Source organism: Somniosus microcephalus, chromosome 3 (assembly GCF_052327205.1).
Source record: "Somniosus microcephalus isolate GS21.2 chromosome 3, FLI_Smic_1.0, whole genome shotgun sequence".
NCBI classification, from domain to species: Eukaryota; Metazoa; Chordata; class Chondrichthyes; order Squaliformes; family Somniosidae; genus Somniosus; species Somniosus microcephalus.
Window position 1 is genome coordinate 270,537,460 of NC_140989.1, and position 26,748 is coordinate 270,564,207.

General features: G+C 43.3%; 1 protein-coding gene across 12 annotated transcripts in view; it reads left to right on the top strand.

Annotated features, from left to right (window-relative positions):
- Positions 1-2,982: 2,982 nt before the first annotated feature.
- Positions 2,983-26,748, top strand: part of LOC147121931 (single-stranded DNA-binding protein 3) — a 167,140-nt gene continuing 143,374 nt past the window's right edge. For 2 of the 12 annotated variants that reach the window (XM_085982501.1, XM_085982509.1), the window contains exons 1-4: positions 2,983-3,250; positions 3,563-3,635; positions 3,860-3,921; positions 8,196-8,280. In XM_085982501.1, coding sequence (XP_085838627.1) covers positions 3,195-3,250; positions 3,563-3,635; positions 3,860-3,921; positions 8,196-8,280 — 276 coding nt within the window. In that variant the 5' untranslated portion in view covers positions 2,983-3,194. The remainder of the gene's footprint in view (positions 3,251-3,562; positions 3,636-3,859; positions 3,922-8,195; positions 8,281-26,748) is intronic. The other 10 variants (XM_085982504.1, XM_085982505.1, XM_085982506.1 and 7 more) reach the window with 9 other exon arrangements.

The window sequence follows — 26,748 nt, forward strand, 5'->3', positions numbered from 1 at the left end:
GGACAAAATGGTGTCCTGAAGGTCTGAAAAGCTTTTTTATTTGCATAGACACACTGCCTGCAATGAATGTGGATTGCAAGTATAGGTTTAGTCCAAAGAACAATATTGCTATCTATATATGATTGTCTATCCATGTGTCTACACTCACATCCCATATGTGTGTGAAACTTAATGGACAACCTGCAAAACTTTTTCAGCCACTATCATTTGTGAATTTATTGCTGGCCAATAAATTCATTCTGCAGATCACATATTTCTTTTTTAACTTGGTCACAAGCCTATTAAATGTGGAATCCCATCACCATGCTTAAGAATCTCCAAACTAAACTATTAGGAAATCCATGTAAGTATAGTTTCCATTTGTCTCATTTGGAGTGCACACTCTCTTCCCATAAGCATACACCCATTTACTTAAGTTCATAAAACTTAGAGTTAGGGATCCCCAATCTTGTGATGGGGTACTGCTGGAGTTTAACCAGCTAAAACTGCATACAGAGCACCAGTGAACTGCTTGTCCAGTTACAGCCTCCCTACTTTAGAGATTATCTGGAAGCAAGTGTGAAGAGTCTCAGGCCCCAGTGACATGTATCCTTCCAGGTCCCAGCGCTGAGCCAACCAAGTTCACCAATCATAAAGAGTGCCCTGGCATACTGTATCTGTCTCAAGTATCAAATTGTTGAGTCTGCCAGAGAGGATCGGCTCAGTTCTAATCTCCCATTGTTAGGTGTGCAACCTTTGCGCTGACTCAACCCCAAAGAGACCTCACTTACACAGAAGTTGCTTGAAATCACAAGAACCCAATGAAGCAATAATGACAAATGGAGGACTTTGAAGATTGTTTAGCTGACCCAAGAACCATGAAAATGCTTTGTGTGAAACACCCCTTATTTAATGATTGGACTTCAAGTCTGCAATTACATTGTATGCTTAAATGACAGCTTTTTAATGAAATAATATGCCTACTTTAAAAAATAAAACACTAAAACAAAAGGAGGCAGCAGTTTGTTTCTGATGACTTTAAAGGACTGCAGCAAACCTTGTTGAGATCAGTTAATTCGAATATGAAAAAAATGCAAATACAAGAAATCTGAAATAAAACCAAAAATACTGGAAACAGGTAGCAAGTCTGCAGGCACCTGAAAAGAGAATAGCAAATTAAGTTCTAGATGTAAAGCCTTTGTCAGAGTAGCAATTGAACCTAGATCGTCTGCCCCTATAGCTCAGTAGAACGTGGTGCTAGACGACTTTAATAGGCAAGTTTGGAAAAAAGCATGACAGTACTGTACTAGTATTCAGTTGCAGCTTGCATGGGCTGTGGTTATGCAAATTACAGCCGGTATTTTTAGGCTCGTGCATGTACACTTCTCAGTGTCCCCGAATTCAGACTCTAGGCTGGCATTAAAATACAGTAAATAGAGCATTTTTAAGTTCAGTTACCTATACAATACACCTAAAAGCCAAGTCGTGGTGAGTTGGAGCGTTTTTGTGCGGTACATTTAATGCTGATGCCAGGTTTAAAATACAGATCCCGGATATGGTTTAAGATTTCTACTTTTTTTCCCTTAAAAAAAAATCAGTGAAGTCATTGTTCACAAAGGTAATTAATTCAAGTTCTGAACTGAAAATTGTAACATCTTTAAAAAGGGATGGTTCTGTCTGTTTGAGAAATAGTATTCGCAAAGCGTTTAAAATGGGTTGTATTTCTTTGTGGTTACACGGTTATATGTACTGCAATATACAAACAAACAGACCTTGTATAAACACACACACACGTAATTTAAAATCGACCTAAGGCAAGATGCATGGATTCGAACAATAATTCTGGTTGTGGTCACAGAAATTACCGATTAATCTAGATATGTTTATACTTCATGCACGCAGGAAGCCGGTTCTGAATAATTTACTATAAACCATCCTGGAAGCTGGAGAAGTTAAACATTGGGTCTAGACGGTTAAGCCTCGCATTGATTGTGCACAGGATGGCTCGGGCTTTTTCACTGCTGTTGAATGAGGGGGGGGGGGGGTCTGATATTGTTACTAACTAGAAGGATTTAGCAAACTGGTAAACGCCACCGCTCCCAGTGCCTGTTCCAGAATGAGTTGCAGTCTATAGGATCCGATCCAATTGAATGGAAAACTACTGCACATCACGTGCATGCAAACCGGTTTCGATCAGTTCCAAACTGTTGCATTTCTCATTCTCCTATTCGCACCAGGGAGCCTTAAAAGGGGGCAAAATATATTCTACCACACAAAAATAAAGATATTAGAGCATCGCGCGAATAATTAATGACAGTGCAGTCACTTTTGTGCAGCTCTATTCTGAACTACCTCTCCACGCGTTATATTTTTACCTGAACCATATGCTTTGCGTTGCATGCGCTTTTGTTCATGTGCGTTAGGGTTTTGCAACATTGATTTAAAACCGAGTAATCAGAATCCGGTTTTGTACAGCTCTGCACTTAACTCTGTATGAACCTAACATCTCCTTTTCACTGCCCGAGGGGGTTGGGGGGGGCGGTCGACTTTGTTAAAGCAGAAACATTGCATTTTTGATAAGCAACGAAAATACATCAATTACTATGGGAAAATAACTAGAAAATAATGTAATATCCAGAACGTTTAACCAAAACAAAAATGAATGCGAGAGAAAAAGATTTGAGCGTTAAAACAATGGGATTTTGTTTAATTTTTGTTTGGACTTTCTGCCGAATGCACGACTCCGTCCCAGGTTTTTACAGCTGCCGCCAAGCGGGGGGATGCCGCCCTAGCCTGGAATAGCGTAAGGGGAAGGGGGGGGTGTTAGAAACTCCTGGGCACAGTTTCCAGGCTCCCCCTGTCGATGTATCTCAGCAGTCGACCAATCAGCGCAGCCCGTCTCTGTAACCAAACTGGCCAGTCACTCCAGCGGGAAACTCCCGCCCACCTGCCTGGGTTTGATTGGCGCAGGGGGAGAGCGGCCTGCGGGTGATTGACGCGGCGAGGAAGGTACCGATTGGCCAGCGGGAGAGATTGACGCATGACACCGGCAGTCGATTGGCCGAGCCCCCTGCCGCTCTCGCGCCGCAGGCGGGGCCGAGGCCGCCCTTTCCGCTGCCGGGGCTGGGCTGCGTGCGCGGACGCGGCGATGGGGTCGCCCCGGGTTTGATGGTTTGACAGGTGCCCGACGCCAGGCAGCTCCTTCCCCAAAAAGCATGTTCGCCAAAAGCAAAGGTTCGGCGGTGCCCTCGGACGGGCAGGCTCGAGAAAAGTAAGTTTAATTTTGGTGCTTGAAAAAATGAGAGATTTCTCACCGTTTACTGGCTCCCCGGGGCCGGACAGCGGCCGCTGCAAATCCCGGGGATTAAATCTCTTTTCATTATTATGTTTTTGACTCGCACGCTGTGCGTTTCCGCTTCTTTAAAGAAACTGAATGAAACATTGTGTCCGGCGGGGCGGGCTGGGTGCAGCGCCGCTCGCTGACAACCCCCCAGCTCCTCTCTTGCTCTCTCTCCCTCTGCATTCCCGCTGCAATAAATAGAAAGCCTTGTAACCGGCTCCTTTGTGTCTCCTTCGCCCGCAGGTTGGCTCTGTACGTGTACGAATATCTGCTTCATGTCGGGGCACAGAAATCTGCACAGACCTTCCTCTCAGAGGTAACTGCATATCTCCATCACTCCGCTTTAGCCTTTGTTTCTCAGGCGGACAATCTCGCCTCCATTTTGAATTGTGTTAACCTTTTGCCATTTATTGTGGCTACAAAACAAAAAAAAATTCTATTCAACTGACTAGTTCTGAATGCAGCCTGCCCCCGACTCCCTATCCCCCTTTTTCTTCTGTACTTATTCTGAGTGTTTTTTTTGTTGTTTATGTTTTGCAGATACGATGGGAGAAAAATATTACATTAGGAGAACCTCCTGGGTTTTTACACTCCTGGTGGTGGTAAGTAGATAATTTTAAGTGTCCCACATTGGGCTTGTGTAGAGTTCCCATCATCGCTCCCAGTGATAAATGTAGATACTTTGATTGTGTTTTCTCCTGGAACTTCTTGGCAACATTGTACCAAAAAATACTGATAATGGAGATCAACAATGGGCTATAGTAGCAACAGGCATCTCCTTGATAAAATCGGAAGTTTTGGTGTTGATTAAACATCCTTTCATTAAATAGTTTGCAGTTTATTAGCTGTGTTTTCTTTTAAATAGCTTTCATGGGTTGTTTTCAAAATTACATTTTGAGCCATGCAGGCACACGTTAGGATTTCAAATGTACATGAGATCATTTTGTAGCAATTGCAGTGACAGAAATTTCACCTGTGTATCATCCCCCACCCCCTTACTGTACTGCATAGTGCTCACAAACTCTCATTGCTTTGCTGTTGGGTTTAAGCCTCTCTGGTGCTGTGTACAGTTACACCAGTTTATTATGTGGGTTTAAATTTGAAAAAAACCTCATGCTCTTGTATCTATCGTTACTTTGTTAAAGTGTTTGCCTGTGTTTAGGTGGGTTATTAGAGCTGTTGGGTAATTATGCAGCTTCAGTGCTTATCTTCACCTTGGAGGTTGAATCCAGTCATGAGGACTTGCTTTTTATCCCTAAGAAAAAAAGCAACTTCCAATTTTCTCTCCTTTAATGAACATTTTGCCTCTTGTGGAGTTGTGGTTCCACAGGTGATAGCAGTTATCCAGCTCCTCATCCAAGTAGCCATTCTTCATGTGGGAACCTAGACTTGTGTTGGCAGTCTATTTAATCATGAAGGGTATTGCAGATGAGTCTGATTGGGTCTTTGCCTGATGTCCACACATGCCCATTTTCAAGAAGGTGAATGGAAGCCATGGCTAATTAACGTCTCTCCAACCCCCCCCCCCCCCCCCCCGGTTGAGGTCCAACCCAGTACAGACTGAAGAATCCGACCTGGGGTCTTTGCATTCTGTGGCTCAGTTCACACCAGGATAACTTTATTGGGATTAGTTTTGTCTATTGGCTTGTTGGGTAATTGGAAGGATAGAGCTAGATGGTGTTGGTCCCTCTGCTTTGAGGGTGGTGGGATGAGGGAGAACTGTTGAATTTTTCAGCTGGGTGGCATTTTAGTGCATCGTCTTGGAGTGAAAAACTGAGAGGAGTCCCCACAGTGGTATTCCTCCTATTAACTGATTACAGAGTGATGCTGATCGCAGCTTCGGATCCACCCACACAGTCCTGCTGAAACTAAGAGGAAGTGGCAGCTGTTTGGGGATATATGGGTGTGGGAAAGATGCAAGGGAATCTGTCATTTAAACCTGGACATATTTAAAGTGAATTGGAAATTCCACAGCATAAACAGGACTGCTGTCTGTACATACCAGACTGGGATGTGTAAAATTGTCTTTTGAATAAACAGATTTTTGGTGTGCAGCAATTTGTATTTGTGTAAACTGCTATAGAGTTAAAGTGTTGGTAAACATTTATTCATTCGTGTACTTGCATTTGTATGTTGTTTACATGTAAAATTTTGGGCGGTCTTAAGTTATTTACTGTAGTCAACCTGCTCGCAGGTTTCTATCCGTCACTGTGGGCTGGAAGTTAAGGCGCCTGAAGGAAGCCCAGGGGATGCGTTTCCCATTTTCAGCACCTCCATCGTTGAAAAAACGTTGGGAAGCACATGTGCTTTTGCTTGGCACCTCCATACTGTACCAATGTTCTTCGCTACGTAGCAAATCAAACTTGGGGCCCATTTCTTCATAGGGTGTGATGTATTGGTACTGAATGTCACAAATGCAAGCTATATCGCACTTTATAGAATTTAATAGCGCTGTCTTCCCACTCCCCCACCCAAAAAAGATCATTTACTTTTCTGATTATATGTAAATTGGGATGTAATAAGACTTCCCAGGAATGTTGGTAGGGAAATGTGCTAAGTGTGTCATTTTAGTATTGCTTTCTTTTTGTAACATTTGATCTGATGTTTGCCTTGATTTTTGGGAGCATCTACAGTACAAACGTTTGAATGTTTTTCCACCCCTGTTCTAGGCTCTCAGTGGTAGGGTCCTTGTAAATGTTGCTAACAGTCTTGGGTCTTCAGTGGGACACAGATTGTGAAGCATGCTGACTGTGATTTGGCTGTTTGTGTGTTGCGTTCATAAATATTGTCCTGGTTCATCATCTAACGGCAACTAGAAGGTGTACTTATTTATTCTGATTTTCTAACTGTGCTACTGATCTGTCTGCTTACGCTTTTTTAGAAAAGTGATTGATGACTTGAAATTGTGTTTATGCAATCCCAGGTGCATACCACCTAATGTTTGGAACCTGTTGGGTTTCTATATAGGTTTTAAAGTCCCTTCGGACTTCCGCGAGTCTATGTAATTATGTCTTGCACATAATTGTGAGAATAGTAATGAATAGTAATCACATGATTGTATTTTGCTTCTGTCCTAAAAGTTCTGGTGTAAAGGTTCATGTTTTTGGTTACTGTACAAAAAAAACCTATCGACAGGCTAAGCACTAATGCACAATGCCACAGCGGCGCAAGACATGCATGTTCGATCTTAAACCCCCCTCTTTCCCTCCCCCCCCCCCCCCCCACAAACATTGTTTGTGATCTCATCTGCACTGTTATGGGGAAGAGTTGAGTGAAGGTGGTGAGCTTTGCCTGATGGCCTATGACCTTGGAGCCAGCTAAAAGGAAGCTTAGGCCTGGGAGCAAGTGGTCTAAAAGAGCAATGTTTAATATTTTTAGTGATTAATACTTCTAAGCTTCCTGAAAGATGAGCAGGTTAGATACACTGTCCAGTGTAAGATTGAGCCATATAGACCAGGGAAGTTCCAGGTTCAATCTGTGTCTCTGCTAATCTCAGCCTGGGTGGTGGGGTGCTACAGTTGTCCTCAGTGACCCCGGGCTAGGGAGGGGAAGAACTAGCTAGAGCTACTGATTGTTATCAATTGACTCCTGCTGGAAGGGTGTGTGTGTTGAATGGAGGTGCATGAAAGGGGATATGAGAGGTGTCAATAAAATATCAAGTGGAATAGAAAAGGTTGTAGTTAAACCGCAGCTGCAGGACTGAGCCGTGAGTACAAAGCGACAAAAGCCAAGTTTTGGACCATCAGGAAGCACTGCACATAAAAAGTAATCAGTACTTGGAATGGTCTTCCAGCTAGGTGGTGGTGGAGGTCAAAGCTTGGGAGTCATTCAAGAGGCAGCCAGATGGGAGATTGTCAGTTTTATGGATGAGCTAGATGGGGCAAATGGCTGCTCTCTCTATTTATCTGTGAATCTGTGTTTGAGTGGGGTAAGCATAAGATGAGATTTACCCGAGATGCTGCTATGGTGGAATAACCTGCTGCCACTGTTTAGACGAACTGTCTAGTCTTTTGGAAGGCTGCTGATGCCTGTGGAATTGTATTTCAACATGTATCTGCTTTCAGGACAGGATTCAGTGGGGGTAGAATTTCTGACAAAAAAGTTGGTGGGGGGTGAAATCATGATTTTTTGATCATGTTTACAATAATCTGCTGTCCCTAATTACTAGTAATTAGGAACTGCTCCAAGTAGGTCTGTTAAAATAAGGCAGGATTTCAGTTTGAGGACTGTGATGTGTGTATATATAGTACGAGTTGGAGAGATGTCAACGGGACACTAATTATATGGAATAATGACTGACTAGTTTGCAAATTTACAGGTTCAGTCAGGTAAATGTTTTAGTTGAGCACCTGCAGGTACAGGCCCGGGGTGGAACCTGGGGATTTGTGAATGCGCAGCACACAGCATGAATGGGACTGAGCAGATGCCTTGAAGCAGACTGAGAAGCTGATGGGTTGGAATTGTAACTGTTTCCTCGCAGTTAGTGTTTGCAGTCAAGTACTATGAGCATCAATTTACTTGATACTCAGCCTAAGTAATATTACTTTTTTTACTCAGTTGTTATAAATATCAACATGAACTGAGTTATATTTTCTTGAATCCGCTGCTTTTTAAAGCCATGAATTTATTAACTACTACTTGAAAATTGTAGCTGTTCTTGTGGTTTGGTTGCCTGTATACATCCTGTATTTATACAGCTTATCATTGAGAGCTGTGTATTATTCACATGAGCACAGTGCATTGCAACCTAATGATCTTTGTTAACTGAACACTGTGCGTGTGTGTTTTGCATGTGCATGCCTGGAGTAGATGATTGTCTTAAGCATTTTAGAATAAGAGAAATAATTAGTGTAACAACTTTTTTTTTCTCCCCCAGTGTATTTTGGGACCTTTACTGTGCAGCTCCTGAAAGGCGAGATACATGTGAACATTCGAGTGAAGCAAAAGCCTTCCATGATTATGTGAGTTTTTTAAAAATTCCTTTGAATAATTGTAGGGTTAAATAATTATGTTGTGTAGAGAGTGGCTGCCAAATGGTGTGTAATTTCTGGAGTTGACAGTGTTGATGCTTGTTTGCAGATTCTTAATTATTTTGGGGTGGAATTTCATTGTTATAAATCTGTATCAAATACAAATCCTGTTCTAGAACTTACTGGTATACAGTTCAAAAATGATTGATTATGGATTTCTGGCCTGAATGAACATTGGTTGACTAGTAAGAGATTTGGTTTGGCTTTGTTGGGTGTGTAACAAAAAGCAAATGCATAGTAAGGATTGAGAAAAATTTACAGTGATGTTAAAACACTGTTGGTATGATTCCTTGTGGACATTTTTTTTTTAAAGGTAGTTGAGCTACTGTGGATTTGTTATAGTTTTGCATAAACCTTGAAATCTGGTTTGCTCATGGGAAGGATTATTTGCCACTGTTGCCTTTTGGTTATTGTCTTGCCTGCGTACTGTTACATGTAATGATTTTCAGCAGGTGGCTGGAGCACATCAATGCAGTGAAAGAGTCCCGGATCAGCCTGCTTTGTATCTAAGATCGAACATCAAAACTTTCAGTATCATATATTGGAAATTGTTCTGCATAATTTAAGAACAAGCTATGGGAATGTGTTTGTCACAGAATGGAAATAATTTTTAAGCAGATCAAAAATAAAGTTTTTTTAAGTAGACCCCTGTGATGAAAAAAGAAAATGGAAACTTTTATAGTTTGGCAACCTAACAGAAATAGACTTTAATGTGAGCATTCTTTGAAGGCACTTTGTGATTGTGGATTGAGTGAGAATGAGATGCGTATTGGAGCAGAGTGTAACAGATTTTTTAGTTTGCTTTGCTGTTCTTCCCTGGTGAACGTCTGTTTTCATAGATGGGTTCGACTGGCTGCTGACACATGCTCTGCATAGTTAACACTTGGGCACTGGGGTGTCATAACTAAGTATGTCAGTGATAGTGAATGATAAATAGTGCAAACTGCTTTCTCAGTGTAAAGCTTGCGCTACAAGAGCAAGCTGCCTTTGTGGGAGTCAATTATTTTGGAAAACATTATCACGTTAGTGTGTGTAAAGCTGTTTCAAGAATTAATTTGTTTCACATAACTGCTCTTATTTCGAATTAAATAATTTGGTCTGGACAGATGCTTATATGCAGACAGAAGTTTAAAAAAATGGAACAACCAACACGAAGCTCGGAATGCACAGAATATCTGTCAACAGATGTTATGTGATGCTTTTTAGTAGGTAAAGCCTGGTCATCATACTGCCGCTGCTGTTTGGGTGTGCTCTGTAGTCTAATGATGACTGTTTGTATGGTTCAGCTCCGAGTTGGGCTCTTTTCTCTCATCTGCTTGCTAATGGAACATGAAGTAGACTCAATGTGCCTGTGTAAGAGTGAGAGCTGCACCTCCCCAGCGTGACTGTGCTAGAGCCTAGAAAATTTATAACCCTGGCACAAGGTTTTATGTGTTGGCCAGGTGACAACAACCTGTTTATGATTAACTGTACTGCAGGTGGAACTGAGTGGTTGGAGCCAGGCTAAAGTGACCAGTTGAGTAACGATAGTTTACCAAACTTTTAGGAAAAGGCGTTGAAGCATATATGCCGCATAATGTTGCAATGCTGCAATATTCTGCAACGCACTAGAAAATGCAGTTTGACACTGAATTATTCTGTGTTTCTGGTCTTTTGTATAGACACTCCTTCAGTGGGATAAAATTGAGTATTTTGCATTTCTTGTGCTTTTTAAAAAAAAAAAAAAAAATTAAAAAAAATAGATTTAAATTACCCCAATATAAGTGGAAGATGTCTATAGAACTCCAGGTCACATTAAGTTTTAAAACCTTCATTGTTAAAGTTGCTTATGTAAATCATAACTTATCTGAATATTTTGGCAGCCTCTGTGTTTAGTCTGCTGTAAGTATTGGATGGCTTATAATGGGCAGCTATCATGGAAACCTGTTTCTTTGCAATGTAAAAGCGTCTAACCTGACTAATTTTGACCAAGAGTTGGTAATTACAGACAAGACTTCTCAGTTTTGAGCAAAGAAAGCATTAGGTGAAAGAACCTTGTCTGATCCCCAGCGGCTCAGTGGCTAAAGGCGCTGGTTCTGTGGTATTGAGTGATACAGACCTGGATGATGTTGGCTTTGATCCTCTTGGTGAGTTAGCTGATCTTCAACCAGAACAGCAGTTAGGATGCTGCAATTGACCTCCATACTCCTTGGAATGTTTTTTTAAGAGGAGGAAATGGGCTGAAAGTCTTGATTATGTTTGCTATCCAGTGATGGGTGGCTGATGAGCACAGGAAGAATACAAAACCCTTGAAGTCAAGAGGGTGCTGGTACCCATGGAACTGTGTACCGTTATAAGTCACTGCCAACAAGAGAAAGGAAAAATTGAAAGAATAAAGAATCTTCTATGAATGACCTCTGTCCCAAGGTTAGACTTCCCTGTATGTAAAGCAGACATGTGTGCAGTCAGAACTTGATGGTTAGCTCAGACCTTTCTTGATGACTTGGTAGGTTTTTAAAATAAAAACATTGCTTGGAGTTGCTCAAAGCCAAACCTGAAGCATCCAGGTTTAATCGTGGTCTGTGATGGGTTAGCTGCTCTCGATTGAGGTAGTAGTTAGGGTGTTACAACTGGGCTGCCCACTTCTGGATTGGAACTGTGTAAAATCAGCTCCTGATCTTGTGATTCCTACTGGAAATTGGGCATTTGTTGAGAGCAGGATTGGGCTTGGCTATGATGCTGGTGCTCACTGTCTAGGCTTCTGCATAAAGAATGAAGATGAAGTTGGTGCCTACAAGGAGAATATTGGGAAGAAATGGGAAAGTGCCCAGAATTGAAAGATCATTGCTCAGCATTGGTGCCCAATGCTGATAGCATTCTAAACCAGAGTTTGCATAATGCTGGTGTGGTTACCGTCATGGCCCTTTGGCCTTTGATTCTCTAAGAATGTCAGAAGGCATCTTTACATTGTCCTAAGGAGGTCCTGAGAAGCAGCTGCCTTTCTAATGAAAGTCTACTCGAGGCTGGAGCTCTGAGATTCAGTTGTGATCAAAGTACTCGACAGCAGCTTGCCAGATCGATGAAAATGTGGCTTTCCAATGACTGTTTATAGACTGGATATACATTATAATAGAGATTGCAATTAAGACCGGGTGTACTGTGTCTCTGCCGTAAGTGTGCCCAGAGGGACTACAGTTTGCTTGTATGTCTACGCGTGAGTAGATTACATCGTAGAGCATTCACTTCTACAGTTGAATAGTGCAGTATCAACCTTTGCTGTAAGGATGCTTGCATTCTCCCTCAAGGTTCTTTTAAGTGATTGCCTGTTTCAGGTATCCAGAACCACTGTACAAGTCCTCATTATGCCATCATCCTAATAGTTAAAATCTGGTCACGTGTTAATATCACAATTGGCACCAAATAATGTTTTTATGCATATTTTCAATGGTTTGTATACATCTGGCTATAAATTAATGGCATAACTTCTGTGTGTATCAAATTTCCGTTGCAAGCGATTTCCTGTTTTGCTTTCTCTCAGACCCTCAAAATTGGGACCCAAGTACATCTCCAGCTAAAAGGGTGTGGTTCAACAGAAGTCAACATCTCCCCAAGTGCTCATTCTTGTGTGTGTCGATGGACTATTTGACTGTGGGAGCAGCAGCAGAGCCAGTTTTCACCTGATATGTATGAACATTTTCTGGCAGGGATCACTGGATAATGAATAGGAGCAAGAACGTGTTCTGATTTTGTTTTTTGCCTCCAGCCTAGGAACATAAAACCAATTATCCTAATTGCTACACCAGCAGAGGTTACCTGACTGAGATTTGAATTTGAGACCCTCTAGTCTGGGTGAGGTAGTACTTTACTGGATGATGTGTTTACCTACTCGGCCATTGGAGGAGATGCAGTTTGCTGAGGTTTATCACCGCTTTGTCCTGTCTGCTGTACTTGTATGCAACTGTCCTGTGTTTTAGCAAGAGACAGCTATTTATGATGTATGTTACGTCGGTCTAACTTCACTGCTCTGCTTAGCTTGTGTAGATTACTGATAGTACGGATTGGAGTGGGTTTAATATACCCATTTAATCAGAGCACCCATTTGGTTCAAAATTGAAATGTGCAATTATTATATGTCAGTTCTTTTTCTTGCTGCCAGCCCCAAAGCCATTGACTTAAGCTGGGGTGCAGCTACCAGGCTCCCTCTGGTCCAAGGATATACTCACGAAGAGTGATCACAGGCAGCGAGCATTGGCAGGCTACGGGACCATGAGACACTGATGGTTGAGGCTAGTCCTGGCTTGCCAGTTGTCTGCATGCGATCTCTTCCTGCAAGGGTCACTAGATAGCGTTCAGCACGGGAACTTGTTTTTTTTTTGCCATCGGCAATTCTGAAGTCGTGCTACCAATGGAAGCGCCCTGCTGATGTCTCGGCTGAGGTCGGCTAAGTCAGGACAAATCGTCAGTCAAACTGTGGGTTTTCCAAGTCTGTATTGCTCAGTTCCACACCAGTGGTGCATTTGCCAACTGTGCAGCATCGAGAAGCTCTTGTTTGTCTTGACCAGTTTTCTGTTGGAGTTCTGCTGTAATGGTCATTGTGGGTGCAGCCTGGTGTACTGCGTTCTGTAACATGCACCAACTATACCATTACTCGTGTGAGGAGTGTGTAATTGAGACTTTAAATTTCTGAGGCTTGAACTTCATTTTGTGGAAGGAATTCTTTAACCATAATGACTAGAAATGGATCAGTTAGTTGCTGCGGTTTAGTATTGCTGTAGGTTTTGGCTGGAGTACGACATTCAGATGTGACGGGTGACCGCCAAGTTGGCTTTGCATTGTTTTGAATCATTAGACACAGTTCAGTAAAAATTACTTTGAAAACTAGTGAAAATGATGGACTCGTTAGCTGGTTATAATTCATTTTCATTGTGCATTAATGGGCGATATTACTAAAATGTTGTTAGAATGCTTATAAGTTTCCCTATATTCTGTACTGCTTGGATTTAATTTAAAAAATACTGTATATAGTGACCAAGAGGGAATGTTGTTTTGAGAATGTGAAGTTGTGGCATTTCCACCCTATTAGTTGATGGCCTCCTGTCAGTTGTTCCATGTGTCCAAGCAGCACCTTCCCAGGGGTTAGCAGCAGGTAGAATCTCTTTGTCTGCCTTTCCCCTCCGGTCTTGAAGGTGCGGACAGGTCATTGCTCAGTTCCACAAGTAACAGCAGCACTTGTGTACCTCGCCCAAGTGGACCGTCTTCCTGTGTGAGCCTCAGCAGACATTATTGGCAGGCTATTTGACTGTGGAAGGTATGCCAGACGAATCTGATGCTGTTGTCATTCAGCATGCACTTTCCAGTGATGGCCGTTAAATTTCCTTTTCCCTGGCTTGGTGTTGCTGAGACCAATTTTAGTGACCCTATTATCACCCTGGCTGAGTTCAGCTAACTCGGCACAGATGCGGGAATCGAACGTGCGTGCGGCCTTCTGCTCTCTACTTCATTGGGTTTAAGGCGCTTTGGAACGTCCTGAGTTCGTGAAAGGCGTGCAATAAATGCAAGTCTTTTTGACTCAGTACCGTGTGGAGTAACCCATTTATCGTCTGCGCCACAAGGCGAGCTTTGAAATCAACTTTTAAAGGAGACTTCTGTTGTGGAAGTTATACTCTGGAAATTTCTAATGTAGGGAGCAGACAAGGTAGGTGTGTAGAGATTATTGAAACACTAATAAATGGGTATATTAAACCCACTCCAATCTGTACTATCAGAATCCACACAAGCTAAGCAGAGCAGTGAAGTTAGACTGACGTCACATACATCATAAATAGCTGTCTCTTGCTAAAACACGGGACAGTTGCATACAACTGTAGAGTAGGGGAAGAAACGGAGAGTAAACTGAGAAGAATCAACCCCTCGGGTTCCTTAACCCAGTATCCTAGAGTGGACTGTAGTCATGGCTGAGCAGCATTTGTTATGCATCAGATTAATTTGGCTTAAACATATTTGCAGATTTTAGTAAAAATTAAAAAAAAAAAAAAAAAAACAATTTTGGAATAAAAGCATTGAATGGTGGAAATGTATTGTGGGTGGATTAGCATTGGAAAGAGTAGGGACAGGTTAATGTTTTGCCTGTGGAGGAAAGGGGAGCAGTTCTGCCAAGTTTTTGTACAGATTTGAGTACTGATCCTAGGTTACAGTGCAGCGTCAGAAGTGGGCTGCATAGTGCAAACGAGACTGCATCATCTGAAGCCTAAGGTAGGGATGTAAAAGGCGCTGAATGGCCACACCGTCCCAGGCAACCAGCCAGTATGTTTATACTCCTGGTATCTTGGAAATGGTATCAGTGATACAAGTAAACACTTGATACAGCATTGTATGGCTGATACTCTGGTGTTACACATGCAACAGATGGTTGGATGTGTTTTTTTACAGCTCCCCCAATAGCTCCGCAAGTATCTGAGCTGTACAAACCAGAAATCCCAGATTTGATCCTCGAGCTGACGGCTGAATTCAGCTGGGATGTGGGTGCTGGGGTGGGGGGTCACCGTAATGGGCCTTATTTTTACCTGAGTTAGAGAGGGGAAAATGAGCCAAGTTTTCTGCTCCACATGGGTCTTGCTGGAAAGTGCATATGTGTGGATCTTCAGTGAGAACTTGATCTGGGTCAGTTTTGGAACCCACTAAAATCAACATCGGCAAAGCTGATCCATCACTGCTGCCTGTTTGGGAAATGTACCTGAACACTTGCGGAACTGTGACCCAGTAACAAATCATCTTCAAGAGAGGTAGGAAAGCAAAAATGGCAAGAAAAAGAGGGCAAAAAAAAGTGTGTGAAACCAAGTGACAATTGGGACTGTGTACTATTTTGTCTAAACTGGATGGTTAAAGGAAATAAGTCCTATGTTGGGAACAAAAGTTTCAAATTTGTGCTCTGAGATCATTTATAACTGATCATTGTTGGAACTCGTAGAGTGCCTCAAATGTGCAGGTGCTGATGTGGCATAAGGAATTGCTCAGGTTGGTGGGTTAAAGTATGGTGTCAGTTTATCGGGATTTGAATGCAAATTGTTTTGAAACCTTTCTGTAGTGAACTTAATTGAAACTTTTGTGAGATGTTTCATTCTGTGTGAATTTGTGGATGAATAGATTCAATTGTATGAAGGAGGTACAGTTAAGTGTTCTGTGAGGAAAATTGCTGACTAATGGCTTGCTGACAGTACACAGAAGCTGACTTGGGTGTAACTCTGATAACTGCATTTAAATGTCAGGCAGAACATTGAAAATAGTCTGCGTATTTTACCGCAGGCGTGTTCTAAATGTTGGGATGCATTAAATTTACAAAATACATAATCCTTTGCTCTCATTTCCCCCCTGCCCCCACCCCAAGCACCAGGCACCTCTGTCACTTGCCATCCCTGCTGACACTAGATTGTATACTATTGTTGACACTGCTGTAACTGGCTGGCATGAGATGCACGAGAGGAGCTGTGGTGGCTGTACTGCGCCTCTGTGGATTCACCGCCCCTGAGGAGCACCTCCCTGAAATGGTATAGTTATCAAAAAAAAAGAGTTGCACTTATATGGCATCTTATGTGCATCATGTTCTAAAGGGCTTCACCGACAATTAATTAATTTGAAGTGCAGTTACTGTTGAGGGCAAACGTCGTAGCCATTTTCTGGACAGCAAGAATCCACAAACAGCAGTGAGATGATGGGTCCATTAATTACTTTTGGTGGTAGAGATGGCTAGAACACTTTCCTCCTCTTCAAGTCATTCAATTGGATCTTCAACGTTCACTTGAACCACTGGAACAAGTAACTACCTGGTCCTTAGTTTAATGTCTCACCTGAAGGGCAGCACCTCTGGCAATGCAGTTACTGCCTCAGTGCTGCACTGGAGTGTTAGCCTTGGTTATCAGCTCAAGTCCCGGAGTGTGTCTTGAATCCAGAAGTTTCTGATTCAGAAGCTAAAGTATTAACCAACTGCGTCAAGGTGTTGCCCAATCACTGGTAATGGTATGTGGAGAATTATGCAGACAAATGTCTTAAAACTCATTACCCCAGCAAAACAAAACTAGTACAGTGCACCATTTCAGTGCATTTAACGTCATGTAGCCGCAGAGCTTTTACTATTGAACTTCAAAAATATTTTTCTCTTTCCTGGAGGAGTTGAGTTGTGTTGGAATCCTGTTCTGTGAGGACCTCCTAGTACATCATCCAAGTGGCCATTCTTTGTACGTGTGATCCCAGATTGAGAGTGTCAGCAGGCTAATTGACCATGTATGGCATCCCAGGAGAGGCCAACCCTGCCCTCAACTGATGTGCTCGTATGTCACTGGGTATTGATTGGAAGTGGGTACCCTGGCTGACACTTTTCATCATTAGCTCAAAGGTGCTGAGGCCACTAGTAGTGGTCCAACTGCTACCACAGCTGAGATCGAACACCAGTTAGCTTGGAAATAACAACAGAAGACGCTGGAAAAACTCAGCAGGCCAGGCAACATCAGTGGAGAGAGAAATAGTCAACGTTTCAGGTCGAAACCCTTCTTGGTTTCGACCTGAAACATTGACTCTTTCTCTCTCCATGGATGTTGCCTGGCCTGCTGAGTTTTTCCAGCGTCTTCTGTTGTTATTTCGGATTTCCAGCAACCAGTTAGCTTGGAATGCTCATTTTGCACCAGAATTAACATGAGTAGGAATCTTTCGTTTGTCTTGAAACCTGAATGACCCGTGCAAATATCAACATTCATGTCAACAAAATGTCTACTGTTATTAAAATGAATGCAAACAGTGGATACTGTGTATGTTGCTATAATACAGTCAGTGCTCTTAATGGCGAAAGAATCATAGAGATAGGTTATTAGGTCCATCAAGTCTGTGCCAGTGTTTTTCTCCCTATGCCACCTAGTATAATCCCAAGCTTCCCATACTCTCTTTAATTTCTCTCTTTTAAGCAACTATTTAATTTCCTTAAAGAGTTTGAGAACTCTGATGAAGTTTCACTGGAAGGAACATAGAAATATCCAAGTACAACAGGATCTCCAACACCGCCTCCAGGACAAGGCAGAAGGATGGGAAAATAGGTCCTGTAAACGATAACTTAAAAACAAATCTTTTCCATCCAAGAGGAATGGCCCCTTTCTTAGGCTCTCTTTAAAAGCGGCTCCCAAAATTGCACATTAGTAGTCAAATACAAGGAGTAGTGGAACCTCAATTATTCACTAAAATGGATGGGGCGTTCGACAGATAATAGAACTGAGGGAGTAAAATTTAAAAAGGAGTGCGTATCTGTTTTATTAAAAAAAAATCTTGCAGAAACCTACATTTTGAGGCTTTTTTGCAGCCGAAAATCTGTTTCCCTCCTTCCTCGCCATAAAGTTACACAAATAAAACTACGGGAATCTAATAGAAATTTGACACTTGTGTTAAATGATGCTTATTTATTAAATAAAGGAATCCTTTTACTTTTTAGAACTGGAAAGACAATATATGAACTCCCACCACAGTCAGATTATAAAAGTCACGCGTTCTGTACAGGTTCCTGGGTGGTTCTAGATTTAATCCAGCAGCCCTCGGAAGTAAGGCTGTGATACGCAAGATGTATGGCACAGACGCACTGGGGTGTCAACAACCTAGGGTTTCCTTTCAGCTCTGCTCCTCCACGATCCTGGGATAGCTATGTACCAGTGTTTAGAGACAAGCCCTGGCGGTGATTCTCATGTTTACCCATCCCGCCTTCCCTGGTTTACCCGAGTTTTAGCTGATGTTTCACACAGATAAGTGTGTACATTTAATACATTTGAGAAATTTCTGGCCTTAATAGTTACTGGAAAATGTTTGCCGTATTCAACCCTATTATTTCCAAACAATTCTTAATCAAAACAGTAAATTAGAACGACCCATTGGATTAGTCTTCTGCATGGCGATGGCACTCAACGTGAGATGTCAAGACCGACCGGCCTCCTCTGAGCTTTGGGTGGTAGTGTTGTTTATCAGCACAGTGCAACAACTGGTTGAAGAGACACAGTCCAGCGCTTGATTTCCCCCCACCCCCCACTGATTTAAAATATTGCTAACGGTGCAAGAAATCACCCCCCCCGCACCCCCCCCACCACCCACACTTTGAGCTAAAATGAGTGTTTGTTTGATTTTCGCAGCAGCAGAGCTGTGCGTAGCTGCTGCCCAGTGCGAGCTGCCTTTTGTTTGTAGAATGTTGCTCATGGTGTGCTCCCAGGATGACATAGCCACGTGTAATAGGGGCCAGCACTCTGCTCTGCTTTTGTGTTAGCTTGGGGGCAGCTATTGCTGGCTCAGTTGCACCCTGAGGTGTCTGACCCTCGCTGGGGGAGAAGGGTAGGGTTTTGGAGGGTGGGGTCAGCAGCCTTTCCTAGGGTAAAAGACCTCACAACAAATTTGTAGCTTTTGATGGTGTTCGGGCCTCAGTCCAGCTTCTTTCCACAATCTCTGTTTCTAAAGGACAAAAGGAAGACAAAAGAGGGAAATTTGCAATTCGTATCGGGGGCTGCAGCATGACTTGCTTTGTGAACCACAAAAAACCCTCCAGTTATTTGGGCTCTTCTATTCAAACAGGGCATCTGTCCCTTATGTGCTCTTGGTGAAACATCGTAAACTCGATCCTTGCTTTCTGAAGTGGTGTTGTATCTGGATTTATTTGCTTTTTTTGGAGTTTAGAATGTTGGGGGAGGGTTAGTTAGCCATGACCCTGCTGAGATTTCTAGCGAGCGCTCAATGTTAAACCCTGATGCACAGTGGGGTGGAGGGGGGGGGAGGAAGGGGGAAGTGGAGTGTAAGGCACTTTCCACCTCCCAGAATTTCACAATCTTTACTGAGATTGGATTTGTTTTGGCACTTGTAAAACATTCACTCGCTGAGCAGAGGAGCGAATGGCTTTAGCAAGGATTGCTGGATACTAAATATTAGGTTATTAACCTAATATTTGTATTCGGTTATTTAATTGCAATAAGTATATCAGCACAATAAACCTAACCTTAAAGCACATGTTGGTTTGTTATTAAGTGTACTTAATTTTGACAAATGTGAGTCAGATTTAAAAAACACTGTGGTTTGGCCTGTTTGCCACCAAAATACCAAATTTAGACTATCCAGGTGGACCCGAAACAAGTGTTGGCAGACATAAAAACAGAAAATGCTGGAAATACTCAGCAGGTCAGGCAGCATCTGTAGAGAGAAGCAGTTTCTCGCCATAGATGCTGCCTGACCCGCTGAGTATTTCCAGCACTTTCTGTTTTTATTTCAGATTTCCAACATCCGCAGCATTTTGCTTTTGTATAAGTGTCGGCAGACTGTTGACTATAGAAGATGTTGCAACTGAGGCTGATTCTGTCCTCGCCTAATGTGCACTTTCCAGCAGAGGTCACTGGATGGTGATCAGGAGTGGGAATCTTGGCTAATTTCAACCCCCCACCCCTTCCCAGACTGTACTACAGAGGCCAGTTGCAGCGCCCCTACAGTCACCCCAGCTAAGATCAGCTAACTCCGCAGACCCTGTGACCTTCCTAGTCTGTGTGGCTCCATTCCGCTCCATTCCACTCCACGCAGGGCATTTACCTACTGAACCCTTCGTAGGGTCCAGCAGCTGACTCGTGAAAGGTGCTAAATAAATTAAACTGCAGCATCCCTATGGTCTGTTTTCATAGTGGGCCTAAAAATATTCGAGTTTTGAAACTTCTTAAGGAGTGACTTAAAAATTATCTGGTCTTATGCCTACTTTGTGACATTGTGGAGATTTTTTGCCATTCAGGAGGTTTCTTTGTTAGAAGCTAGGACTTCATTTTTAAACTCTGTTGCTAACCCCTTCCCCCACCGCCCCCCCCCCCCCCCCTCCCTCCCCCAGAGCTGCGCCAGATGCCAAGGATTTATCTTGCATTGCTGCCTGGTTTGTCAGCAAACACTAAATTATCACTTCAAAAGCTCTTCATCAGATCTTAACCAAACTGTTGTAAGTACCTTTCTCATAGTTCAGTATTGGCCCTGTGCTCTGTTTACATGTCTGTAGGAAGGGATGTTCCTCCTTCCCAGATTCTTGCCAGACCTGACAAATGACTTCCTTTTGTCTGTTCTTTATGGAACTCATCTGGGACAGCATTGGTGTATCATCAGGCAGACTGCACCTGTAGATATTGTACTTCAGCACAAATTCCCTCACCTCAGGCGAAACACAGAAATGTTTCATTTGTATTTGGTTTGTACCACAATTATAACTTGGAATGTAATTCTCACATTTGAAAATCGTACGTTGACCTGCAGCCACTCTAAATGTTATTGACATCTTAACTATTTCCTGAATGATTTCTACAAATTTTATCTGCATTTTTGACGGTTTAAAAAAAGTTAAGATATCTAAATTAACCACTGCCTCACCTCCACCTTTGATGTTCTTGTGCCCTGGCTTCTTGTCTCTACTACCAACCGTCTCCTTAAACGCCTCTTACAGCACCCACCCACCCCCCCGCCCTCCACCAATTGCGAGGAATTCATGGATTTCTTTGTCACTAAGATTGAGACTCTCATCAGCTGCCACTGCTGCTTCCCGCCACTTCCGTTTGCCTCCAACAACAGCAGCAGCAGCTTGTATTTATATAGTGCCTTTAATGTAGTGAAATGTCCCAAGGCGCTTCACAGGAGCGTTATCAAACATAAACTTAACATCGAGTCACATAAGGAGATATTAGGGTAGATGAGAGGTAGGTTTTAAGGAACGTCTTAAAGAAGGAAAGAAAGGCGGAGAGGTTTAGGGAGTGAATTCCAGAGCTTTAGGGCTTTGGCAGATGAAGGCACGGCCGCCAGTGGTGGAGCTAAAGCTTCCCTTTGCCAAAGCCCTGATGCTGCATCCTTCTCAAGTTTCTTTCCAATCTCCCCTCATCCGGTCTCCAAGCTGATTTTGTCTAAGTTCCACCTCCTGTTCCCTTGACCCCATTCCCACTAAACCGCTGACCACTCAACTTCCCTTCTTGGGCCCCCATGCTGGCTGACATTGTAAATAGCTCCCTCTCTTTTAAAACAGCCGACCACCCCCCCTTCAAAATACCTACCCTCAACTCCTTTATTATTGCAAACTAACACCCCATCCCCAACCTCCCATTCTTCTCCAAAGTTGTTGAATGTGTCGCCTTCCAAATCTATGTCCACCTTTTCTGCAACTCCATGTTTGAGTTTCTCGGGTTTCTCCTCCTGCCACAGCACTGAAACACTACCAATCTAAGTCACAAATTACATCATCTGTCACTGTGACCATGGTGCATTTTCACTCCTTGACCACTCTGCAACCTTTGACATGGTCAATCATGGCCAATGCCTCTCCTCTGTTGTCCAACTTGGTTTCACTTTTACCTATCAAGTCATAGCCAGTGCATCGCCAGCAACAGCATCTCTTCTGGCCGTTGCACTGTTGCCTCAAAGTCCCCAAGGATCTATCCTTGGCCCCCTCGACAACTTCATCTACATGCTACCCTAGTGACATCATCCACAGACATGAGGTTAGCTTCCACATGTACACTAATGACACCCAGCTCTATGTCTCCTCCACTTCGCTCAACCCTTCCGCTGCGCCTCTGTAGTTTGATATCCAGTCCTGGATGAACTGCAATTTCCTCCAGTTAAACATTGGGAAGACTGAAGACATCGTCTTTGACCCCCCCTGCAAAAACTCTATGCTCTTGCCACCGATTCCATTTCCCTCCATGGTCACTGTGTCAGGTTATATCAGACTGTTCGCAGCCACGGCATTCTATTCTAGCTGAGCTTCCAACTCTATCTTCTCCATCACAACATTGCCCATCTGCTGCTGAAACTCTCAGCCATGCCTTTGTTGCCTCCGGACACAATGATGCCAGTGCTCTCCTGCCTGGCCTGTCGTCCTCCATGCTCTGTAACTGTCAGCTCATACAAAACTCTGCCCGTATCCTGTGCCACTCACCCTTCACTCCTGCCTTTGGTGACCTACGTTGGCACCCGGCCCTCCAACACCTCCAATTTAAAATTCTCATTCTTGTGTTTAAATCCCTTCATGGCCTTCCCCCTCCCTATCTCTGTAATCTCCTCCGACCTTGCACCCCTTCCCTCCACCACTCCCAAGAACTCACTGCTTCGAATATGGCGCAGCCCTCTCTTTTTATCGTCCAGCTATTGGCAGAAGTGTCCTCAGTGGTCGAGACTCATCCTCTGGAATTCCCTCCCTGAATCCCTCCACATTCTTCTTCTACTTAAAACCCACCTCTAAACAAGCTTTTCGACACCGCTCCTAATTCTTCTTGGGCAGTCCCTCGGGAACTGAGGATGACTTGTTTCCGCATTAAAAATGAGTTCGCAGGTGACTGATGAGTCCAATGCGGGACCCACAGTGTCTGTCACAGGTGGGGCAGACAGTGGTTGAAGGGGCGGGTGGGTGGGGTGCTTGGGTTGACGTGCGCTCCTTGCGTTGTCTGCGCTTGGCTTCCGCTTGCTCTCGGCGAAGAGACTCGAGGTGTTCGGCGCCTTCCCGGATGCTTTTCCTCCACTTTGTGCGGTCTTGGGCCAGAGATTCCCAGGTGTCGATGGGGATGTTGCATTTTTTCAAGGAGGCTTTGAGGCTGTCCTTGAAGCGTTTCCTCTGCCCACCTGGGGCTCTCTTGCCGTGTTGGAGCTCCGAGTAGAGCACTTGTTTTGGGAGTCTCGTATCGGGCATGCGGACGATGTGACCCGTCCATCGGAGCTGATCGAGCGTGGTCAAAGCTTCGATGCTGGGGATGTTGGCCTAATACCGTTCCTAATTCCTTCCTTGGTTCGGCATCCAATTTTGTCTGGTTATACCTCTGTGAAGCAGCTTTGGACATCTTTCTATGTTAAAGGCGCTATAATAATGCACGTTATTTGTTTCAGGGCGTGAAATACGCAGATTAAATGCTTACAAGTTTATATAATGACACTTCTTTCAAAAGCTCTGCAGGGTTGGGGTTTCTTTTGCAGGGTTTTCTGCAGTAATACTTTGTTCTAATTCAGTGTTAACATTTTACAACCGTGCAAAAACAACAGACAGGAAATGACCAACTTGTACATTAAGTCTGTCCCATACCATCATGGTGCAACTTAGGCATGCCATGACCCCCATCTGATTACCCACCCAACAGCCATGCAATCTCCTGGGAGAGGCAAAAAAGTCATTGAAAAAAACTCTCGGCCAAATCTGGAGGGGGTGGGTGAGGGGGAGACTTGCACATTTTCCTGTTGTTTTTTATGCTGACTAAATCAATCAGACCCCTCCTTTATTACAAAAATGTCTGCCTTGATAATTTAGATGAACCTTGTGATTTTTTTCTCTCTCTCTGGTAAATGTGGTGAGCTCCCAATTTCCGGCTTGGCCCAGGATGTAACTCGGCCCAATTTGGAGCGATGAAGAGGAAACTTGCACCTTGGCATGGGTTCAGATCTGAAGCTAAAAGTCCCATTATTCCTGTCGACATGCACATTCCCTCAACCTGCCTTCTCCCCAGTGTGGATGATAACTGAAGTAACCCTCAATTTGGCTTTGGATTTTTTTCAGTCAGTACCTGCTTGCAAAAGAGCGAGATGGGAGGGAATTGCCAGAGCACGGTGCTAACCGTTGCCTGTTTGTGAGGTGGTAATTTGGTGGCACAGTTTTCTGAGCATTAATACCTCATTCAGCCATGAGTTTCTGGTACTTGTCAATAGTAAACATGTTGTGAAAGGAGAAAACTAAGGCACCAAATAATTGTAAACTCCAATATTTGGTTTCCTTGCATCTGCAAAGAGGAGCAAAAATACCTTACAAAATGAATGCTTTCTGTTTAACCCAGAGGACCATTAACTTTGAGAAATCAGCAGCAGCATTTTGTCAGCAGATGCATTGCTATTGACCTGTATTTGGCTGGGGGGGGGGGGTGAAAACTAGAAATGGTCATGTAGGATTGGATCTATTTATTAATTATAGAGGATACATTGACTTGCGATATATTCAGAGGAGAGAGAACATATAATCGTAAATTAAAAATTAAGCTGTGTTGCAAAATGATTTTTGAGCTGGTAGGTTTCTTCATTTTTATATAGTAAACTCAAGTGTTTTTCTTTTCTCAAGCTTATCTCAAAAATAAGATGTAAATTGATGATCTTTGAGATGTTCCTTGATGCTGAGGACCAGGCCCTTGGAAAATTAAGTGGTTCCTTTGTATTCACAGTGAGGCGATGATGGAATTGTGGACAGGAAGCTTCCCTATCTATAAACAGTCTGGTAAATCGGAAGTGCTAAATAAAAGCAAAATAATGCAATAAAATGAGAAAAGAGGTTAATGTTTCATGGGGAGACCCTCGTCAGAAATGCAAAGTCTTGGTGCTTTAATATTCTACATGGCTGCATAAAGTAATTTGATATTTTATGGAACAGCTCTTCAAAGGTTGAAGTAAATTGTTGTCTTGCTTAACCTACCCATGGGTTGCTGGTAAAGCAGGGAAGTTAACTTGTTGCTTGCCTTTGCCTCCTGCTGCACACAGGTTGGCTTGTGCAGCAGTAAATATGTGCATTTTTTGGTGCCAGGAGTACTTAAAGCCAGCAAAATGGAGGTGACCTTGTCCTCCGAACCAAGTTAGCTGCAGGTGTATCTGTTGCCAACCGGATTCGGTGCATGGAATAAATGGTCATTGGTGACTTTTGAGCTTGTCTGCAGTTATTATAATTTGGGTGTAATTATTTCTCATCTTTTACTGACTTTTCACAGGGCTTTGATTTCCCCCCCCCCCCCCCCCCCCGATTTTCTCTTTCCTGAAGGCGCTGAAGTACGTGGCTGCTGGACTCTGGTACCTTGCCCAAATTTGCCTTCCTTCGCATGTAGCTCTTGATGCCGAGTGCCAGAGGGATATTTAACTGGGGAGTGTAGCAACCTGACCAGATCCTGTCCTCACTCAAATGTTCCCATGTGTACTTTCGAACAGGGGTCACTGCATAGTAATCAGGAGTGGGAATTTAGGCCGATTTTTCTTTTGTTGCTCATCTCCTCCCTCCCCCCGCCCCAACCACACCCTGGGGACATGGAGGCAGAAACCCAGTTAACTCAGCAGAGTGCAGGTATGGAAAATTGGGCATTTCTGCACTGTGGGGCTCACTCAGTCCCACATCCCAATGTGCCATTGAGGGAACGGTTTTGATGTTTTAAAAACTAATCTCTAGCTGTTGCAGGGGATCTTTGGCTCTCTGAGTAAAAATATTCCAGGGTTAGTTCATCGGGTCCATATCATTTAACGAGATCAAAGACTATAAGCACAGACAGTCGTGTTATAAAGATGAGGCAATAGTTCAACTAGTTGGCAAAATTGCTTTCTTGGTATTGGACATGATTTCACTCTTTGAATATTTTGGGAAATCAGAGTGTCGACCCTTGCAGATGGTGTCACTGGATAGCTAGTAGGAGCACTATTTCCCCCCTACCCTTTGTCAAGGGCACTACAGCCAATTGTATCACTCTCACTGCTGTCCAGGCTAAGATGAGCTCATTCAGCACATATGAGGCATCAAATTTGAGACTTTCATGATCTGTACAGTTCAGTACCACACCATATGTTGCATTTACCCACTGAGCTATTGGGAAATCTGCAATCTGAATTATTGTGTGCAAGACATTGCTAATTATGTAAAACTTGCTTGGTTCTAAAGCTGGGGAATAAATGTTCCATGCAGGTTATAATTGCGGGAAGATTATTTTGCTGAAGTTAATTATGCTTTAAGTCAACGCAGGTAGCTTGCTGCTGTCTACTGAATTGAAATACTTGTGCATACACAGGCTACCTCACAAACTAGATGAAGGGGGTGTGCCCCACTCTCATGACTGGCTTAAATTACAGGTGGGGTTCATACAAACACTGTATTGTTGAAACAATGTGCATCTTTCACGAGTGTAGTTCTTAATTGTAATATTAGTCTTAAACATGCAGTAATCTGTACATTTGCCCTCCGTGCCCCTGAGCTAGGGAGGGGGAAAGTTGGCCATGGTTCTGGACCACAGACAGGACTGGCTTAGCTCTGCTTCCCCCATTGGACGAATATCTTGGCGCTTGTGCAAAAAGAAGGTAATGTCTGCAAGGCCATGAATGCATGCCAGTGAGACAACCATACACTACCTTGCACAAAAGACCCTCAGTGCATGCCAGTGTGTCGAGTAATGTTGGCCAGTACAGTTGACATCTGTTGGTGCTGCAGCCTCTCTCTGGTCTGCCTGGATCTCTGTGTAGTACATCTGCATTGTTTTTTAATTTCACTCTCCTTTCACTTTCCCCTCTACCCCCTCCCGTCCCCCCTTCCCCAAATAGCTAAAACCCTCTCTCAAAGGCATGGACTTATGATGGGGTGTGGTACCAGTAGCCCTCTGGTACCTCGCTTAAGTGGATATTCTTTTCTGC